Source organism: Oryctolagus cuniculus, chromosome 6 (assembly GCF_964237555.1).
Source record: "Oryctolagus cuniculus chromosome 6, mOryCun1.1, whole genome shotgun sequence".
Lineage (NCBI taxonomy): Eukaryota > Metazoa > Chordata > Mammalia > Lagomorpha > Leporidae > Oryctolagus > Oryctolagus cuniculus.
Window position 1 is genome coordinate 120,083,533 of NC_091437.1, and position 15,176 is coordinate 120,098,708.

The window sequence follows — 15,176 nt, forward strand, 5'->3', positions numbered from 1 at the left end:
TGTTTTTTCCTGTCTGTCTGTAACTCTGCCTCTCAAATACATTTAAAAAAAAATCATAAAAAAGTGCAAATATTCCTCAGGTTTATGCTAAGTCTTTAAGGAAAAATATGAGAAATGAAAGAGGGCTTTAGGGTGAACTCTGGAAAGAATGCTATCATTAGTGTGATAATTCAAATTCAGGTCTGATTCCTTCATCAAACTTAACCTTTTGCATTATCAGTAGCCTGTGGTTGGAGCCATATATAAAATCAATGTAAATGACTTTTTCCTATTACATCTGAAAATGAACTCCTGTTCTGTTAGAGTAACCATGGACGATACATAGATAAGCATGCCTGTAGTTCAGAGCATTTTGCCTCTGTGAAGAACTATTCAGTAATGGCTTGATGTATTTCATTTGTATGTAAGGCATCATATTCGATTCAGTAAAATGCACACTCAGTATTTGCAGCCACACCAGCTAGAACAGGATGTGGGTCATAATTGGTATTTGAGTGTGTTAATGAATTAAAAACCTCCATCAAAATCTGACTTCTTTGAATATGGAAGTGTGAAGTATTATCCAGGTTGGTGTTACTTGATTTGCAGTTTAACATAATTAATCATATTAGTTGGACAATTTATAAGTATTTTATGCTGTTGTAAGTCGGAAGAAATTCTAAAATTTTAAGCCAAGTAAGTAGTTGTAATTAAAACTTTAGAACATGTTATTGAAAGCAAAGTTTTATTTTTAATAATGCTTTCTGAGCACTATGGGTTGAATCTAGACTTTTATTAAAAATACTATATTTTAAGATTTATTTATGTGTTTATTCGAAAGGCAGAGTTACAGAAAGAGGGAGAGACGGGGGAGAGAGTTCAATCTTCGATCCGCTGGTTCACTCCCCAAATGGACACAACTGCCAGGGCACAGGACTGCTGCTTTCCCAGGCACAATAGCAGGAGCTAGATTGGAAATGGAGCCGAGGGGATCGAACCAGTGTCCATATGGGGTGCTTGAGATGTAGGTGGCAGATTAACCTGCTACACCACAGTGCTGGCCCCTACCGTAATTTTTGTGATACTGCTGATTTCCTACCTTTTCCCTTGGAGATTTGGTCATTTTCCTAATTGTTATTTTATATCACTGGGAAGCACATGCCTCTGGATACACAGAATCAGCAAACATCCAAAGCACTTGCTTAGTTTCTTTCTTTTTTTAAAAGATATTTATTTACTTGAAAAGCAGAGAGTGAGAGAGAGCTTCCATCCGCTGATGCACTCCCCAAATGGCTGCAGCAGCCAGATATGGGCTAGGCCAAACCCAGGAGCCTGAAACTATCGAGGTCTCCCTGGTGGGAGTCAGGGGCCTCAGTAATGAAGCCATCATCTGCTGTCTTCTCAGGAGCATTAATAGGAATCTGCATTGGAAGTGGGGAGCCGAGACTCAAACTAGCGGTGCAGCATGGGGATGCCAGTGTCACAAGTGGTGGCTTCACGTGCTGTGCCCGATGCTGCCCCCTGGCTTAGCTTTCTTCACCAACACATGCCCATTCTAACTCCTGAGTCAATATTAAGCTAAACAACTTTGGACATGATAGTCTGCTGTCAGCATACTTCTACTGTAGGAGTCCTTATCAGTAAAATTCCCCACAGTTTAGCATCACCAGGATATAACTTGATTTCTTTTTTTGAGTCCCCATTTCTAACAACCTAGGGCCATTACTCTTTGATCAATAACAGTAGTCAGACTTGCCTCTTATTAACCCACGTGACTGACTGTGAATGCACTTGGGAAAAATGCTCTTTGTTGATGGACAACTCTTAGCTGTCTTAAGGATGTTAGATTTCCATCTTGGAGTGGGGTTTGTGCTCACTTCCCTGGTGTGGTAACTCTTATGGTAACTTGCATGGTAATGATTTGGACTAAGTAGTTCCTAAGCAACTTTCAGAGAGAACCATAAAAATAAGAAAACACTTGTATAAACTGATTGTATTTTTTTCTCTGCTATGAAATGTTAACACTAAGTAAAACCAAGGTGTTCGAGGTCTGTGGAGCAGAAAGCTACAGGCTTGGTTTTAAATACAAGCTTTTAGTAAGCCATCATTAACGGAAAATGACTATGAATGGTTGGACAAAGTTGAAGGTGGTGGTGCGAAGGAGGAGGTAAGATAAGGGCTCCTAGGCAAGGCTAATGATCCAGTTCTCACCAGCCATCAGTGTGCCTTGCCAGTCTCAGTTCGTACCCTCAAGCCCACTTAAACATAGGCTGCAAGGACAAGGGAAGTGTGAAAGGGATCTGGCAAGTCAGAGATGACCTACAACTGAGATCCAAGAGTACTGGTTTGTTCAGTTGGCTGGAGAAGGATATGGAAAGCTCTGATAGTGGCTCTGTTACTGGCTTTTCTCAGTCCAGTGAGATTTAATCAGATTTTTCAGAAGAGGAGGGAAAAATCCAACATACAATCTTATACTCAAGCCACAGTCACAAGGAGACCCTTTCAAAACTATAAATCTGATAGTAATTAACAGAAACCAAAAAGGGATCGCTTTCAGCTATGAGCTCTCAAAACTGCTTCTTCAAGGTTTTGTGGGCCATTCTGGTGATTAGGTGATGAAATGCAAGTCAGATTTCAGTAGATCAAACTGTCACCCGGATTTTGCAGCTACAATGTCGGTAGTGTGGGTGATTGCCACTCACATGTTTTGTAAGCAAGCATTTATTTCCTTGTTGAAGGAGACAGTCTCCTTTTGTTTTTATTCTTCCCCCACACACTCAGGGCCGCCCGTCAGGAGATGCCTTTATCCAGATGAAGTCTGCGGACAGAGCATTTATGGCTGCACAGAAGTGTCATAAAAAAACCATGAAGGACAGATATGTTGAAGTCTTTCAGTGTTCAGCTGAGGAGATGAACTTTGTGTTAATGGGGGGCACTTTAAATCGAAATGGCTTATCCCCACCGCCATGTAAGTTACCATGTAAGTTTTTCTTGGGTCTTGGCGCTATTCTACGCTGTATGCTGGTAGGTGCTTAAGCTGCTTTCATACTTTTCTGTGGCCCTGGTTCTTTCTGAGGCAGGTGAGGTGGTCATGTCAGGCTTTCCCATCTATAATCAGTAGTATCTGGTAATCGTTGAAGACCTTGGTTGTGGACACCCATACTTAGAGATGCTATAAAACCTCCTTTCAAATTATATTCCTGCTTTTCCAGTGATAAGCGCTTGACTTCTGAAGCTTAGTGTGCTCCAGATAAGCACTGACTCTGGGAGGCAACCTGGCTATGTAAATATTTCAATGCGCATATAAAGATAAAATATCCTATGGTAGCACCCCCCCTTTTTTTTTTAACATATTAAGCTTTTAAAAGTGTGTTTTTGATGCCCATTTTGCATTTAACTTTTTGACCATCAAGTATTTTTTGGAAACAATGATCCGAAGAGTTTTCCTATTGCTCCCCCCAGGATACCTGGAATGGGCAAGTTGGTGAAAAGTATAAATGCGTATGTGAACAAGCCAAAGTTTCCGTTGGATCACAGGATCAGTGCTTAATTTCAAGCCATTCTCTTGCTCCTTGGCAACTGGGTACAAGCCATCTGGAATCCTGTTTGAGAGGAATAAGCCCTGTAGTCTAGAGACCAATTCTAGTTAGTGACTAAGGATCATTTGGGGATCTAAGGTTAAATCCTGAATCTTTTAAAATGCACTTTCTACTTATAACTAAGGCATACCTTGTTAAACATGTTGGGTATGTTTAAAGAATACAATACTTGAAATACAGTGAAAAGAAAATTGAGAAAGTAAACTGGATTTATATGCTTGATTCCAATAAAGTGGCAAGTTCCAGGCATCACTCTCTAGGAAAGAGGAAACTGTACCTCTAAACCTGTTTGATGTGCATTATTTGTAGAACATCTGGTGGGGCTTAATCCTTATTACCCCTTGGAATTCCTAAACGCTAATAATCCGTGTACCTGCTGCTTGCTGTTGGTGAATATCTGATTGTTGGTCATTAATGAGTATCAAGTGTTAAAAATTTATGATTGGGTTTAACAAGATATCTTAAAGCAGTCATAGTTGTATGTCTTCTGTCCATAGCCATGATAATGTCACTAGTCTCTATAATGTCCTTTAGAGATAATCTATTAAGCATTGTGAGATAAAGGAATTTCTCCATTCTTTGTAACCCAAATGCCTTTGCTTTGATACCCTTTTGTTTCATTCTCTTCCTGGTGAAAAACAGACTTTATTTCTTTCCTTTCCCCCCTCACAAGCCCTAAAATAGAAAAAATTTAAAACTTATATTTCACTTAAGAATGTGTTTTCCTATGTTTTGTTGCATTTAATACTTACCAAAAATGAGGTTAAAGTTTTTAACCAAAATTGGGCCATTGCCTTTTTAGTGGGATAGTTTATATTTTAGGAAACCCGAATTTCAGTTTATACACATTAATATTAGACCTGTCCTAATGTATTTTTTCTCCTGGCAACACAGTTTAAGTAATTGCCTAATGACACTCACAGGAATTGGATTTTTAATCTCAAGGACTAAAACAATTAAAATAATAATTTGTTTTCATTCCCCACAAAAGAGTTTGTTTCTGAATTTGGCAAAGAAAGGCTGCTTGAGTCTCATTAAAGTTTGTTGCTTGAATTCACGGGGAATGAACACTGTAAGTTGAGCTTCATTTTTATAGCTGTATACACATCAGATTCTCTGTTAGGAAATAAGAATGGTTAACCTTTCATTTGAATAATTCCCAAATCTTAACACCTTGATCTCTTTCGTTATCAAAAATGTCTGTCATTGTGCCAAAGCAGAAGAGACAGATACCTAGTATGTGTGTGTCTTAAAGGTTTGAGGTACTCTCCCAGACAGAATTGCTTGATAATTTTGATGGCAGAATGGGAACACAAACTAAAATTTTTTATAAAATTTAGGTGCCTTAATTTGTGCTGTTGGCCTTTTCTGTGAGCTCTTTAAGGCCAGGGATTATAATTTCGAGGTTTATAGGCACCTAACATGTAGCATGATTTCTGGTGAGTGTGAAAGAAACACAATTTGAATGTTGGCCTTCAGTCTACATATTCATATTCAGTTGACTGTCTTGCTCATCTTTGTGAAAATGTAGAAACTCCCAAGAACCAAAGTCAGTTTGAAGTCATCTTGGGGTTTTTCATGTGAAAAGTTATCCATTGGGCCCCTGTTCTTTGCAAAATAGGGTAGGTTTAGACGAACTTTTAAGTCAGGAACCCAAATTACTCAGCTTCTCCTCTACTGGGTGCAGATAACTTGGGAAGCTGTGTTCCTCCTCTAGGTTAAAGCTAGTGAGCCGGGAGTGGTCTTGAAGGAAGGGAGTTTCTGAGCCCAAGAGATGTTGAATTACCAGAAGGCAAAGAATTTGAGCCGTTTTCTATTTTATCTGAGCCAGCTTTTATCAGCTGACTCTCAGGAGGAATTGCACCTCCATGACTTCAGGGCTGTTTCCCGGATTGGAGTTTTCTTTTGACAGCTCTGAAGATACAGATTAGCTTCAGAGCCCATCTTCTGAGTTGCCTTTGGTGGGAATAGCAGAGACGATCTCCTTGTAGCTCCATTCTTGGCACAATCTGCCCTGGCAGAGTGGTACTGATACAGAGTGTTTCATCATAACCATTCCTGGTGTTCTGAAAGGTAGCTAACAAGATGGAGTGTGATTAAGGAAAAAGCAATCCAGCATTTTAGGTTGAAACACCAAATGTTAGTCCTGTGACTCCTTCCTTTGAGGGTTGGTTGGTGGTAACAGGTTCTTAGTGTAAACAACAAAAATCACATGTTGTGATGCTTTTTTCTAAATTTTAGCCTGAAAATGGTTCTTTGGGTTGACAGTGTGACATTCAAGTTTACTTCTGTGTGTTACCTACGAAATCAAAAGGATGTTGCCTGGTCTCTTTCTTTTAAATGCACCCACGGAACAGTGGCTTTATGGCTTTAGTGCTAGGATGTTTATGTCAGCTGTTACAAACGTGTCTCAAAGACCCTCTCTTTGTTTCTTTAGGCCTGTCTCCTCCTTCCTACACATTTCCAGCCCCTGCAGCGGTGATTCCTACTGAAGCTGCCATTTATCAGCCCTCTGTGCTTTTGAATCCGCGTGCACTGCAGCCCTCCACGGCCTACTACCCAGCGGGCACTCAGCTCTTCATGAACTACACTGCGTACTATCCCAGGTGAGGCTCGAGGAAAGTGGAGACAGAACAGAAACAAAGGACTCCTTTGACAGCCAGTGCCTGAGCTCACAAAAGAGCATTGTCTGCCGTGAGGAAGGTTAGCACGGCAGGCTGCAGCTTCCGGTCACGTCTGACTAGGAGGGTGGCTTCAAGAAGAACCGAGAGACGTTTACTTTTAGCCACATAGTGATAGCATGGTCTTTTAGGTTACCTGGGTATACAGCTTGACTTTTTCGTTCCTCCTATCATGGGGCCATGAGTAGCACTGTAATCCCTGTAATAGGGTGAGAGGATCACACAGAAGAATCACAAAAAAGGAAAATCCATAACAGGAACACTTAATTTTTTTCCAATTTTTAAAAAATTTTTTAAGGATTTATTTATTTGAAAGTTAGAGTTACACAGAGAGGTATTCCATCCGATGGTTCACTTCCCAATTGGCCACAATGGCTGGAGCTGTGCCGATCAGGAGCCAGGATCTTTTTCCGGGTCTCCCACGCAGGTACAGGGGCCCAAGGACTTGGGCCATCTTCTACTGCTATCCCAGGCCGTAGCAGAGAGCTGGATCAGAAGTGGAGCAGCCAGGATTTGAACCAGTGCCCATATGGAATGCTGGCACTGCAGGCGGTGACTTTACCCACTACACCACAGTGCCAACCCCAAACGCTTATATTTTTAAATAACATGTATTCATAGGCCAGCCCACAATAAATAAGAACTGTTGCATTAAGTTTTCCAGGGCTTGCATTCTTTTCCCCAAACCTTTCCAATAAACAGATCCAGATTTGTTTGTAGGCTATTGATTTATTTTCTTAGTTTCAATATATTTTAAGTCTTGGATTCTTTTTAGTCGTGTTCAATTCCCTGGGTAGTAGCAAAGTATAATGGAGAGAATCTTGTCAGTCTAAGAGCTGAGAGGTCTGAGTTTCAGTTTCATCTCTGAAATGGGGCAACTCACTTAACATTTCTGGACCTTACAAAATGATGGGATTGGCCAAGTTTTTGGAGTCTCTTTCAGGTCTATTGCTTGTGGTTTTAATTTGGCTATCTAATGAATGACTTCTTATTCTCAATTATTTTTTCAAAAAAATCTGAAGAATCATTAGTAACCAGTTCACTCTATTAAAATAAAATTTTATTTGACCAAAGCAGTATTGATTAGAATTTTCAAAACAAAATGATTTATACCAGACAGTCTGTTTTCCTCCCAAACTATATAGTGTAAGTGGTTTGAGAACATCCATGGGTGTGTAATTGGGACTTTTGTTAAGTTTCCATGGAACTAGCCTGAGTCCTACACTTGCTGTGTTTCTCACTGTGTTTCTACCCCTCCAATAGATAGTTTTGCAGTAGTTGGCAAGAACTTCAAGGCCTTATAGTAGTTGTAAAGTTTGTGGCTGCTATCAATTAACATTTGTTTGTTTTTATTTTTATATTTATTTGAAAAAAACCGAGATCTCCCATTTAATGGTTCATGCCCCACATGCTCCCCGTAGCCAGGGCTGGCTAGACTGAAGCAAAGAGCATGGAATTCAATGTGGGTCTCCCACATGGATGGCAGGAACTCAAGTCCTTGGGCCATCACCTACTGCCTTTCAGGGTGTGCATGAGCAGGAACCTGAAATAAGAAGTAGAGCTGGACTTGAATTCGGGGCATTCTATCTGTTATGGGATGTTGGAGTCCCATCCGCTAGCTTACTGCTATACCAAATGCCCATCCCTGCATTTGTTTATTTTGTTAGAGGAGGTTTGAAAACATTAATGCTACTGAAAATGTTCTTTATTCTGCTGGGGAAGAAGAATAGAGATAAAGCCACAATAGCTGTCAACTAGCCATCTTCTGTGTTGTTGAAAAGGTTCAGGAGCATGAGTAACCAAGGATTTGTGGTTGTGGATCGTGCCAGGCTCCTAGCCCAAGCCCAGTCTGTCACCTTCTCTGGACTCTGACAATCTGTTGCTGCTGTTGGGCTCTAGTTACAAGGAAAGTCTTTGTCTACCTTTCTTATGTCACCAGAATGTCAGGTGTGGAATGCATTGTGCCTCTGAATGAATGCCTAGTGTAGTTCTTTTGCCTACAATACCCTTACAGAGTATCCACTCCTACCACTGTCTTGCTCTCTGGCACTGTTACAAGAAGGAATCTTAAAGGTTAGACAATGAGACTAGAATTGAAGCCCCAAAAGGCGAGGAAGAACTGACATTTATGGTTTAATAGCTCCTGTAATTTTTGTCTCCTGCCAGATCTACTTGTTTTTTGTTTTTGAGGAGAAGCTCCAGGCTCCTGGCTTTGGATCGGCCCAGCTCTGTCCATTGCAGCCATTTGGGGAGTGAACCAGTGAATGGAAGACCTCTCTGTCGGTCTCTCCCCCTCCTGTCTGTAACTCTACATCTCAAATAAATCTTTTTAAAAAAAAAGAAAGAAATAGTTGGACAGTCAGGCAACAGAATTTTGGGCAATTACAATGATATTGGCATGATAATAATGGGCTGTGAGAAGGTAGTTTAGCAAAAGGAAGCTTGAATTGCGAAATCTAACCTTTTTTTGAGAACTGACTTATTTGAAAGGCAGAGCAACAGAGGAAGAAAGATCTAGCCACCGATTCACTCCCCAGATGACCACAACAGCAAGTGTTTCTAAGTGGTCAATGCCGTGGCAGTTTTCTGAATGTAAACTTTTGGGAAAACTCTTCTTGTGATTTTCTTTTTCCTGTCATTTCCATTCCAGTCTCCTTAGTTCTGTGTTGAGGCAGCCCTAGAAGAGTTCCTTATGCAGTTCAAGTACAGTCACATTTCTCCCACATTGTAGAGTCTTTGAATTCAGTGTTTTCTTGGCTTGCTCATTTGACCCTCACTTACTGGTTCTTCAGGACAGGAACCTAAATCCTTAGACCGGCATTTGTTGCCCTCAGGTATCCCAGCATCCCAAGCAGCAGCTTAACCCAGTGCTCCACAAGGCCTGTCCCCAGCAGCGTTTCTTTTTTTTTTTTTTTTTTTTTAGATTTTATGTATTTATCTGAGAGGTAGAGTTGCATATAATGAGAGGGAGAGACAGAGAAAGGTCTTCCTTCCGCTGGTTCACTCCTCAAATGGCCTCAAGGGCCGGAGCTGCACCAATCTGAAGCCAGGATCCAGGAGCTTCTTCCAGGTCTCCCACACCTCCCACACCGGTGCAGGGGCCCAAGGGCTTGGCCATCTTCCTCTGCTTTCCCAGGCCACAGCAGCGAGCTGGATTGGAAGAAGAGCAGCCTGGACTAGAATTGGTACCCATATTGGATGCCCACACCATATGTGGAGGGTTAACGTATTGCACCACAGCACCGGGCCCTCAGCACCATTTCTTGAAAAAATCATTCTTTCCAAATTGAATTGTATTGGAACCTTTATCAAAAAATCAACCATGTAAGAATTGATTTCTATTCTCTCTATTCCACTGATCTATATGTCTTTCCTTATGCTAGTATGAGAGTATCATGATTACTATAGTTGTGTAATAAGGTTTGTGTTTAGAGGTTTTCCATCCGCTGATTCACTTCCCACGTGGCCACAACAGCCAGAGTTGGGCCAGTCAGAACCCAGAAGCTTCATCCAGGTCTCCCACATGGGTGGCCGAGTCCTACACACTTGAGCCTTTTGCTGCTGCCTTTCCCACGAGTGTTAGCAGGGAACCGGATCAGAAGGCCCCAAGCACTTGGGCGATCTTCTACTGCTTTCCCAGGCCATCAGCAGGGAGCTGGATTGGAAGTGGAGCAGCTAGGACCTGAACTGGCACCCATATGGGATGCTGGTGCTGCAGGTGGAGGCTTAACCTACTACGCCATGGCACTGGCCTCTCTATTTTGTTTTTATTCCACAAATTATTTTTGCTCGTTCTTATGTAATTCACAAAAAGACTGGAGTTTAGAGTTAATGTAAAATTCTTCTTACATTACATTCTTCTGTTGGAATTATAGGATAGAATTATCCTTACAATTGCTGTATACAACGGGTAATCATAGTTCTAAAAAATAGGAGTAGGAATTCATGTTGGGTTTCAGTTTCATCAGAATAGATGCAACCTTAGATTTTAAATAAAATTTTTAGTTATCACCTCAAAATCTGCTAAATAACCTTTATCTTACCTTAGCTATTTTTTATCTTAATAGTGTTCAGATACCATCAACCCCAGACTTAATATATAGAAGATTTTTAGCGAATAAAATGTCAGGACAGACCTGTGAAGTTGTATGGTATTGGAAATAGTGTGACTTTCATGTTGATTATGGAAAAGTCTGAGTAATGGAGTAACTGGGGAGGTCTTTGATCTTGAATATTAGACTAGTTAGTAGAGAGGAACCATTGAACTAGATGTTGAGAAATCTGATTGCTTCTTCCAGGTTGGGAAAGTGCTAACTGGTTGATTGGCCAGTTGGGAAATTATGTAACTTACTTTCTGTTTCCACCTTGGTAAAACCGAGGCGTGGTTGAATGATGGCTAAAATTGTATTCCAACCAAAAACTCAGCATTCCCTCTTACAGTTGCACAAAAACTGACTTGGAGTCTCTCAACAGCAGTTTTCAACCTTGGTTTCTATTTGGATCACTTGGAGACTGCTAAAATAAATTGACCAACTGATGTCTGGGTTTCACTTTATTTACTTTATAAAATTGTTGTAGTGAAATCTCAACAGAAGTGTGGAAAACTCCCCAAGTGACTTGCAAACAATACTTAGTACCACTGCTTTTGAGACCTGTAAACTTAAGGGCAACATTGCTGAGAAGTAATATTTTCAGGTTCCAGTTTTTAAAATGATGGGATAGAATAAATTATGGAAATAGCAAAACTGAGATGTTAAAGCTTTTTGTGGTTTATAGAGTAATGTGATATATCAAGTCATTGAATGTGGAAAACAATCCTATGAAACTAGGAAGGTGCCAATCATTTCCATTTAGCTATTGAAGAAAAATCAAGTGTAGAGAAAAGACCTGTTCAAGGTTACAATGCTAGCAAGAGGCACATCTGGTACCATGCCTTCTGTCAACTTTTATTGGAATTATGTAGAATAGTACCAAAGATTTTTAGTGCCTTCCATTATGTTTTGTTTGTCTTTGAAGTGGGACAATTACCTACCTATGAACATGAGTAAAAGTCAATCTGGTAATGATTGTTAACTCTTTAATTACTTTGGAAAGAATTTCCATGTATTCAGTTATGTGTACCCAGCTACCTAATGTGATAGAAGGCTGGTGGCGCCAGCACACCGGGTTCTAGTCCCGGTTGGGGCGCCGGATTCTGTCCCAGTTGCTCCTCTTCCAGTCCAGCTCTGCTCTGGCTCAGGAGGGCAGTGGAGGATGGCCCAAGTGCTTGGGCCCTGCACCCACATGGGAGACCAGGAGAAGCACCTGGCTCCTGGCTTCGGATCAGCGCGGTGCACAGGCTGCAGCGCGCCGGCTGCAGCGGCCCTTGTAGGGGTGAACCAACGGAAAAAGGGAAGACCTTTCTGTCTCTTTCACTGTCCACTCTGTCAAAAAAAAAAAAAAAAAGTGATAGAAAACAGACTAGGGGGAGGAAAAGATAAAGCAAACTGGCAATCTAACTGTTGAACTACTTGAAAACTCATGTAGTAATCACTCAGGTTGTCACATACTTATTGTTTGATTTGTACTCTTTGGAGATGATTGCTGTAAATATACTAGGAAAGTCCATTCATCGATCTTCCTCTCGTGTTCATGGTGACGGATTTAATTTGTTATGTGTTCTAGCTCTTCGCGTTTCCTGTTTTTTAGAATCGAGTTGGAAGAAATAATTCATGCTGTTGTACTTTGCTGCACGGGATAACTTCAAAGAGTTCCTGGAAAATGGGACTAAAAGCTAGGCTTATTTTGGTGCAACAAAACTTGGGATCCATACATAGCATTTTTGCAATACACATTTTCCATGAACTTTCTGAAGGCCCATTGTATTGTGCTGTACATTTGTTTATGTGGGTTGAACAGCTCGTTCCAATCACTTTGATGCTTTTGGTTACTATAGCTGTGGTTCCTATTAGTCCTTTGTGTTCGTGCCTTTGCATGTCTTAGTATTCTTGGTAACCAGCAAGTTAATCATCAATGAGATGGGCTTTGGAAGTGGTGCTTTGTGGTTGAGTGAGTGTGAAGGCTTGATTCGTTCCTTTCTCTCTAAGAATCTCAGAGATTTGGGTGAAGTCATGCACTTAACTCTGCATTAGCCTGACGGCCCCTCTTGGCTTTTACAGAAGTGTGAGAATGCTATAGTGTTCTTACGTGTCTTAGGAAAGACAACTCTGAAAAGTGTTAAGATTGCCATGAGAAACTCCGTTTTCTTAAGTAACTAATGTTTTAGTAAATATTCAATATTGTCTATGCCTGTTGGTTCACTGTGCTCTCTCTCCCTTTAGCCCCCCAGGTTCGCCTAATAGTCTTGGCTACTTCCCTACAGCTGCTAATCTTAGCGGTGTCCCTCCACAGCCTGGCACGGTGGTCAGAATGCAGGGCCTGGCCTACAATACTGGAGTTAAGGAAATTCTTAACTTCTTCCAAGGTTACCAGGTCAGTAGCTTAAAAAAGAAGCATCCTTAGTGCCCTTATTACTTAAGTTGATTTTCATGAAGAATACAGCCAGGGAAGACAGATTCTCTAAAACTCATGAGTGTATATGTGCTAATGGATTTGCTTGTGGAAGCAGTTAGGTCCAGAGTCAGTGTAAGGGGAACTGACTTCAGACTCATCCCCTTGACAGCATTTGCTTTTCCATGCAATCTTTATGTATTTTAAAATACATATTTTAATAGGCAAAGTTACAGAGAGAGAAGGAGAGACAGACAGAGACAGACAGACCTTCCATCTGCTGGTTCACTCCCCAACTGGCTACAACAGCCATCGCTGGGCCAGATTAAAGCCAAAAGCCAAGAGTTCCGTCTGGATCTCCTGAATGAGTGGCAGGGGCCCAAGCACTTGGACCATCCTCTGCTACTTTTCCCATGCTGTTAGCAGAGAGCTGGGTCAGAAGTGAAACAGCCGGGACACAAACTGGCACCCATATTGGATGCCAACATCATAAACAGCAACTTTACCCACTACGCCACAGCACTGGCTCCCACTCTTTAGCCTTTCATTGTAATCTTTTGGTGCTTTTTGGAAACCTGCCCTACTTTTGAAGAGCTCCTTTGTGCATGTCATCCAGGCTGGAGTTGGCTGAGAAGGAGTTTTCCCCCAAGTCAGGTTCAAATCTGACTTAAAAATACTCAAACACTGAGTTTACATTTAAGTATTTAAAAAATGATCAGAGGCCTCTGACCGGTCTGGTGGGGGAGCACAGGCTTGGACTTCCAGCCTGCTGGCCACACAAGGTCCATGAAATCACGTGATATGGCCCTGTCAAGGCAACTGCAGGTGGGACTAGAAATTCAGTAAATCTATAGCAGGCTAATTTTTAAACTTGACAATTTTGTGTCCCACAAATGTTATAAATATCCAAATGGCCCTTGGCAGAAGAAAGGTTCCCCACCTCTAGAATGCAAGGAGACTTAGTTGTGAGAAGGTAACACCCTAAGATGAGCTCTAGGGTATTTGCTGAGCCTTTCATGAAATTATCTGTTGATTCTGATGATTCTCTTTGCTCCTGTCAGTTTTTTCAACAACTGCTTTTGTCTGTCAGCTGCTTTCTGGGTTAAGCTACAGGAAGCCTGTTTCGGTGTGAGCTCTTCTCCAATGGACAAAAATCTCTTCTTTTCCCTTTCATCTGAGTAGATGCCTTTCTTCCTGAAGTCACATAATTATCTAAAACCTGAATTCCCTCTTTTCTGCCATATTTTAAAACCAACTAACTTTTCTATTTATTGCACTAATAGTTAAAATTATTCTCCTTCCTCTTTAACCTAAACTTTGCTTGAGTTTTCAGAATGGAGAAGCTGTTCAAGGCATAATAGGCAGATCCTAAAATAGCCCTGGAGCATCAGCAGTACCATCTTATACGGGGCGTGTTGGCAGAGCCTATTTCACTACTTGCTTGTATTACTATCTTGATAACCATGACCCATGGAGGAGAGTGGTCCTAGCTAATATGACTTCATCACTGGTGCTGCCTGCCCCAAACCTGCGGAGTACCACAGTTGTCTTAAGGGCCTTTACCATGCAAAGGATATTTTATTATGCAAATGAAAATCTATGACTGGTAGTGAAAAGCCAAATGAGAATGGAAAAAGTTACCATTTATTACTGCCTGGTTTAGCACATTCTTACCAGAAGCAGCTGTGCTGCTTTTAGAAGACCTTAAAATGTGAATTTTTAAAATTGCTTTCTAAACATCATGTCTGATTTATTATGTTATAGAAGGAATAGAAAATTTTACTGAAAACTTAATGAAAAGGTTGCCTAATCTCATGGATAAAGCATTTTGACTTTTGCATTATGTTTTCCCTGTTTCTAACCGTAGAACATTGAAGGAAAGTTTTAAGCTTTAGCCATCAGCTGGATTTATTCCTTTTTGGCTTGTTTTCTCTAATTTACGTTCACACCTATAGAATTAAGAATCAACACTTAAATTAGTGTTGTTGTTGTTGTTTTTTTTTTTGTTTTTTTTTTTTTTTGACAGGCAGAGTGGACAGTGAGAGAGAGAGACAGAGAGAGAAAGGTCTTCCTTTGCCGTTGGTTCACCCTCCAATGGCCGCCGCTGCAGCCGGCGCACCGCGCTGATCAGATGGCAGGAGCCAGGATCCAGGTGCTTTTCCTGGTCTCCCATGGGGTGCAGGGCCCAAGCACTTGGGCCATCCTCCACTGCACTCCCTGGCCATAGCAGAGAGCTGGCCTGGAAGAGGGGCAACCGGGACAGAATCCGGCGCCCTGACCGGGACTAGAACCCGGTGTGCCGGCGCCGCTAGGCGGAGGATTAGCCTAGTGAGCCACGGCGCCGGCCTAACACTTAAATTAGTAATCAGAGTAAACAAATTGCTCTTACTATTAAGACTCATGGCTGACCCTTGTGGGTATTTTACCA

At 41.3% G+C, this 15,176-nt stretch overlaps 1 protein-coding gene across 6 annotated transcripts in view; it reads left to right on the plus strand.

The window, feature by feature from the left end:
• ESRP1 (epithelial splicing regulatory protein 1) overlaps nt 1–15,176 on the plus strand; it is a 60,255-nt gene that overhangs the window by 33,274 nt on the left and 11,805 nt on the right. For 3 of the 6 annotated variants that reach the window (XM_051843918.2, XM_017341442.3, XM_051843919.2), the window contains exons 12-14: nt 2,761–2,959; nt 6,016–6,184; nt 12,580–12,730. In XM_051843918.2, the coding sequence (XP_051699878.1) occupies nt 2,761–2,959; nt 6,016–6,184; nt 12,580–12,730 (519 nt within the window). The remainder of the gene's footprint in view (nt 1–2,760; nt 2,960–6,015; nt 6,185–12,579; nt 12,731–15,176) is intronic. The other 3 variants (XM_051843922.2, XM_051843923.2, XM_051843920.2) reach the window with 2 other exon arrangements.